Source organism: Athene cunicularia, assembly GCF_003259725.1.
Source record: "Athene cunicularia isolate RWA chromosome 24 unlocalized genomic scaffold, athCun1 chr24_part1, whole genome shotgun sequence".
Lineage (NCBI taxonomy): Eukaryota > Metazoa > Chordata > Aves > Strigiformes > Strigidae > Athene > Athene cunicularia.
Window position 1 is genome coordinate 585,279 of NW_020799132.1, and position 6,300 is coordinate 591,578.

At 53.2% G+C, this 6,300-nt stretch overlaps 1 protein-coding gene across 3 annotated transcripts in view; it reads right to left on the reverse strand.

Annotated features, from left to right (window-relative positions):
• Positions 1-1,251: 1,251 nt before the first annotated feature.
• The window catches only part of KIRREL3 (kirre like nephrin family adhesion molecule 3), a 327,566-nt gene continuing 322,517 nt past the window's right edge, over positions 1,252-6,300 (reverse strand). For 2 of the 3 annotated variants that reach the window (XM_026863692.1, XM_026863691.1), the window contains 2 exons: positions 3,443-3,550; positions 1,252-2,415 (listed from right to left, as the gene is read on the reverse strand). In XM_026863692.1, coding sequence (XP_026719493.1) covers positions 2,306-2,415; positions 3,443-3,550 — 218 coding nt within the window. In that variant the 3' untranslated portion in view covers positions 1,252-2,305. Of the gene's footprint in view, positions 2,416-2,444; positions 2,480-3,442; positions 3,551-6,300 lie in introns of those variants that run through there. The other variant, XM_026863694.1, reaches the window with a different exon arrangement.

Sequence of the window (6,300 nt, forward strand, 5' to 3'; positions counted from 1 at the left end):
GTTGGGATGAGCTGTGGGGGATGTGGGGTAGGGGAGAACTTGTAGAGTGGGGCTGAGGGTTGGACTCGATGATCCCGAGGGGCTTTTCTGACCTGAATGACTCTGTGATTCTGTAATATTTGCATTGCCATAAGGTAGGGACGTGTGAAACCTTCACCTCTGGGGAGCTCAGATTTCCATTTTCATTTCTTTGGGAGCTTGGTAATTCTCTGCCACACTCATGCGTTTCGCAGGGGCTGGGCTGCGGCAGAACTGCTCGAACAGACGGTGGGATGTTTGTCCAGACTGCTGATCTACAGCGTCTGCTCAGGGAACACATGAAATGTTGCTCCTGAGGGATGTACCAGCTCTCCCCTGGCACTGAGGAGGCCCTGAGAAAAGCCTTCCCCAGGTCTGGGGGGCAGACACATATGGAAAAGGCCGAGCAATAAGCAAAGATGTAGCCAGGGCTTCGGGAAGAACAAAATCATCCCTGGCTGCTGCTCCAAGCAGCCTGTTCTCATGCAGGGCAGAGAGAAACATTTCTGGAGAGACTCTCCACCTTCCCTGAAGGTGTCAGGCAGGCTTTGAAGAAGTCATTTTAGCAAAATTAAACCAAAGACACGGAGCAGCAGGAGCAGAATCGGCTGCATGAATCCAAGATGAAAAACAGAGATGGATGTAAATCTGAACAGCAAGATCTAAACAGCTCCCAGCTTTGAAGGCAGGCTTTAGCTGGCTCTCACCTCCCAGGGTGGCTGTGCCAACCCTCCTGGACCCAAAACTGCCTTGAATTGCTGGGCTTGTCAGATCTACCTCCAGCTGAAGGAACCAGCAGCGCCCTGCCAAGCCAGGACTGCACCAACTCAGTCCAGCAAAGCCTGGACCACGCAGGAGGAGACGACTTTATCTGTAAACCAAAACGGATCACACAACTGAGACCAGCTTGAAGCTCCAGCCTTGAACTAATCCATCTCAGCATCCCGTGCTCTTGATATCTGCAGCCCTGCTGTCACCCACAGACATCTCCCAAGTCACAGGGTGCAAGGCAAAGGGGTTTGCTGGGGAGTTACTACTGCTCTTTCTTTTATTTTTAATTCTCTTGCTGAGCCCACGTTCCTGGTGCTGGAGCTGCCGTCTTTAATCACAAGGAGAAGCTAATTACTGTCTTGCACATCCTCTCCCAGGAGTGTTCCCCATTAAATAACTCTGGGCCGTAAAGTCACCGAAGATACAACAACAGATGTGCAGTAAAGTATATATTTTTTATTTATTTTTCCAGAGCCTCCAGGCTTGGTGTGTCTGTACCTGGTGCATTTTTTTGCAGCATCTCCCCAAAGCAAGCCCAGGAATTGCCTCCTGCAGTGCCATTAGCTGCGGCCAGTTGCAGCCATTAGGAGATGCCTTCTCCAGAATTGCTGCTGGGTCACCTTGTCCCCTCCGCTGGGAGCCATGTGGAGCCATCCCAACAGCCTGCCGATGGGTTTTGTTTGCAGGCTGTTGTTTTAAATGATGCAACAAAGCTCTGGTATTTGTCCTGGGAGAGGAATCTGCAGTCATCGTGGTAGGAAATGAGTCCCTCTCCTGATATCAAAGTGCTCTGCTGGTCCCATCACTTCTGAGCTGATCTCTGTAATACCTCTGCTGATTTCACACTGCTAACCATGATCAGAGTCCTTTCCTCACCTTCTCAGCCTGGTGTTTCTGCCTTCCTAACACTCACCTGCCACTGGAGATAGATAGCAGCCACAGCACCCAGTTTGCATCAGCACCTGCGAAGTTGGTATAAAAGCCCTTTGCACTAGGACAGTCACGTCGTCCCCCGCAGGGTTTTGCACCATGAGTGTCACTCAGGGACTGGTTTAGCTGCTGATAGCCCCAACTCCCCCCCAAAACAAGGAGGGACCCTGTTTTGGCAGCTCCAAGTGGCTCTTGGAGCCATGTGATGGGGGAACCAAGCAGCCCCACTGCCACCAGCACCCCCTGCTCGAATCTCAGGCTGGGGAACCCTGCCTGCACCCAGGATTCGCTTCATTAACACCACAGCATCCTGCTTTTCCCCCCCCCAAAAGCCCTGCTTTTTCCCCTCAAAGACCTGCCCACCCTCTGCACGCTTCCAGCTTGTGCGGGACTCTAAAACCTGGCACTTGCACCAAGGCTTTGATCTGTTGTCATGGCGTTAGTGTTCAATCGTATGTCCTTGTAAAGCACCCTGCACCATCTGTTTACATCAAATAAGAGGAGGATAATGAACCACATGCTCTTCCCTGCTCTGAAGGATGTGGCGTGGGGAAAGCATGGCTGATTACGTCCAACCATTGACACGTTAACATGGCTCGGCCCCTGCTTTCTTCAGGTGCTTGAGTCGTCCATCACTGCTGAATGATCTCCACAACATCCAATTGGCCTGGTTTTGGGTCCTGTCCATCAGCAATCCTTCCCCAAAAAGCAAGATTAATTACCGCCCCTCATTGAATTCGTTAATGCTTGCTAATGGAGGCTGCAAGAGTTCAAAAAACCGTGGGATAAAACAGGGAGAGGCATTATTATCGCTCTCAAAATTAAACACTTTTCTGCTGCGGGAGGCCGCGCGCTCATACCCAAATCCAGGAGGAGCCTGGTGTCTTTGATTGCTTTGCAAATGATCAAGAGGGGGAAAAATGAAAAGAAAAACAACCGGGTTTTCTGGCACACACACAGAGAGCTTGGTATCCCAGCATCCATCCCATGTGCCTCCCGAGCAGGGAGCACCGTCGACTAGCTCCTCTTCTCCCCGGTGGCCTGAGATGCTCCAGACAATCAAGCTCTTCTCCCTCCTGGTTTGATGCTTTTTCATGAAGCCACCAACCCTCCTTTAATTTCCCCGTGTCTTTTCAATGAGGTAACACGATACCACCCTGTTTACACCTCCTTCTCCTCTACCTGCATCTAACGTTGTTTTAACTTGTATTCCCACCGCAGCCAGGCTTCAAAACCCATGTTCCATGTAAAACCCCTCATCCGGCTGTAATTTCCCACTAGGAAATATGCATTTTATGTCAAGAAAAATGAAATTAAAACAGAAAGCAGAGACCGAGGGGGGCTTTTAAGCACCAGCGTAGCACATCGAGGATGCTTCTCCCTTTTGGACAGCAAGATTTCTCCAAGGGAAGGACTAAGAGCAGGTTCCTTTGCTGAGGACACCCCTGCCTGACTCCCGAGCTGCCAACGGGGATGAGCATTTACCCTGGCATGTTTTTCCATGTGCTCCACAACCCTTTCCTCTCCCTGCAGGGTCACCATTCACAGCTGAGCAGCACTGAACATTTGGTAGCCCAACACGAGGAGCAGATTGTGCTGGTGCTGTGTCAGTAAATTTCAGACTTTTTAATTTCTTTGTCACCCACTCTATTTGCTCCCCCGGCAAGGTTTGAAGTCCCAGCCCTGCCCAAATGGATGCAGCAGGGCTGGGGGAGACACTTACTCCTCTGGGAGCGGGCGCAGCAGAAGGCGACGATGGTGGCCATCAACACCAGGAACGCCACGCCGGCCCCCACGGCCACTCCGATGATCACCGCCATTGGCACCGACTCTGCAAGAGGAAGGAGAGGGAGCATGAAGCCGGGGTGAAGGTTGGAGAGGGTGGCTTTTTCCCCCAAGGGACCCACCCCCAGCTACTGGAAATCGGCTCTGTGATGAGCCTGGGGAGGGTTTTGGGGCCAAATGGACCTCCTTCACAACTGCCTTGTCCCTGAGCGGGTGATGCCGGCACGGGCTGCCCGTGGGATGTTGGTGCACACTGCGATTTGTGCCAGCCCTGATCTCCCTGTGCTTCAGTTTCCCCTGGGAGGGAGAGGAGGGAGCCAGGAGAGCAGGTTAATAACTGCTCTCCATAGCGCCCTGTGGCTTAATGAATGAGGATCTCTAAAGGATGAAAAGTGCAAAAGAAGACAGCGTGTTAATATTATTAAGAAAGAGAAATGGCATCAGAGCAGGCTGGGAGAAAGGTTAGAGCTGGGATGACGGGATGGAGTCAGGCACCGAGCCTGCCTGCCAGAGGCTGTAGCTCAGCTGTCTTAGCAGGCGCTGTTAAGTATATATGGATGAATTAACCCAAGAGCCATTATTCACAGCCTCTGCCTGTTTTATATCCCCATCTCCTGCCTTTTCACTTGGCTTATCAACTCTGTCATCCTTCCCCGAACCCCTGAGGGTGCTACAAGAACTGGGACAGGAGGGACGGCCCGTGCTGGGGACGAGCAGAGGCTGGGCGGCTGCGGCGGGCGAGGGCTGCGGGTGGGGATGTGCAGGCAGGAGGAGCAGAGCCCGCCGCAGAGCAGGGGTTACATGCTCACGTCCTTCTGCCTACAATAACTTTGTAGTTGGGTTCCCGGCGGGGATTTCACACCACAGCTCAGCCAGCAAAGCTGATTTATTTGCGCAGATCCAGGCAGCAGCTTGTGAGGTGCGGGGAGGGTGGAATATGAAATCACATTTATGGTGAGAGGGTCAGATTTGCAGCCCAAGAGCCTTGTTATCTCCCTGCTCAGTTCCTCCGGTCCCTCAAAGCACAGCTCCTACTTAACGGCGAGTGTTGGGTCGGTGCCTGCTCTCTGGATTATTGCCAGGCAGCAACAGGCAGCACCTCCCACTCACAGGACACCAAAGCTGTGGGTACCACAAACTGCCTTTGTTGGCTGGGATGATTAACTACATCCTGAAGAACGTCTTCCCAGGAGCAGCAGATATCTATAGGTCCCCATTCCTGTTCCTTCCAAGTATCCCACAGGTTTTTGTGAACCCACAGCGGGCCAGAAAAGGGGCAACCCCTTCCAGGATGGCTGGCTAAGCCGGGTGAGTGTGTCCCCACTGCTTTCCTGGGCACCTCCAATGCATGTTTTCTCCTTGGGGCTCCTGCCTTGCAAATGGATGGGATGAATTCCGGGAAAAATGGATGCAGGGAAGTGGTTCTCTCTCCTCTGTCTGTGCAGATGAATGCTGCTGGACCACAGGGACATGGGGACACATGGGTGATCGAGCTGAGAAGCAAAGCCTGTCAGCCTCATGGCTGCCACCTGAATGGATGATAAAGAAACCATTTCTCATCGTCCACTGGCGTGGAGCTGCTGGTGACCAGCAATTTCATCCTGGACCTGACATCACAGATCCAGGGCAGGGTCAGGCTGGCTCTGAGGAAGGATTTCTGTGCAGAAGGGGCTGTTGGGCGTTGGAATGGGCTGCCCAGGGCAGGGGGGGAGTCCCCGGGATCCCTGGAGGGGTTGAAGAGTCGGGCTGAGCCAGCGCTGAGGGATCTGGTGGAGTTGGGAACGGTCAGGGTGAGGGTCATGGTTGGACCGGAGGAGCTTCAAGGGCTTTTCCAACCCAGATGAGTCTGTGGAATCCTGCCTGTGCCTTCCAGCCTTCCTAAGGGGCATGCATCCTTAGCGGTGGGACTTGGGGGAGCTGTAGTTCCACCAGTGTAGTCAGAAGAGGGTTTCTTCGTTGTTATTTAATCCCTGCTGCAACAGGGGAGTTACAAAGCCCCTTCATGTTATACTTTGGCAGTGGCCAGGGGGTCTCATGGGTCCTGAGCCCTACTTTGAGAACTGCAGGGTGATAAAAAAATGATGCTTGTTCAGTTTAGCCTCTTCTGCTTACACTTGATCTAGAAAGAGCCTTTAATCTTCCTCGCTTAGCTTGTTGTTTCAAATGATTCAGCTGGTGGTTTATGCTGATGCTTTTCAGTTTCTGTCTTGTTCATGCATTTTCTGTCTGGGCCTGCTGGTCCCTTGATGTGTCACTTGTCACTTGACCTGGGCCACTGGTGACACGTCTCGCACGGCACTGAGGAGATGGCCAAACCAGCTGAGAGTGCTCACCACGGTGGTGCAAGAGCTTCCCCAGGGCCTCTGGTGAAAACACAATCCTTGGGTGCTCTGCAGCCTCCAGCTGGAGTTTAGGTAGCAGATGCTGGAGACGGTTCCAGCTGCATCAGGGAGCTCATCCTAAAACCAGCATCCTCCAGTATACCAGATGAACCACCTTATCCAGGGGGCCAAGAAGGCCAATGGCATCCTGGCTTATATCAGCAATAACGTGGCCAGCAGGGACAGGGAAGGGATCTGAGCCCTGGGCTCGGCACTGGGGAGGCCGCCCCTCGATGAGTGGGTTCAGTTTTGGGCCCCTCACCCCAAAAAGGCCATTGAGTGACTCGAGCGTGGCCAGAGAAGGGCAACGGAGCTGGGGCAGGGTCTGGAGCACAGGTCTGCTGGGGAGCGGCTGGGGGAACTGGGGGGGTTCAGTCTGGAGAAGAGGAGGCTGAGGGGAGACCTCCTGGCCCTC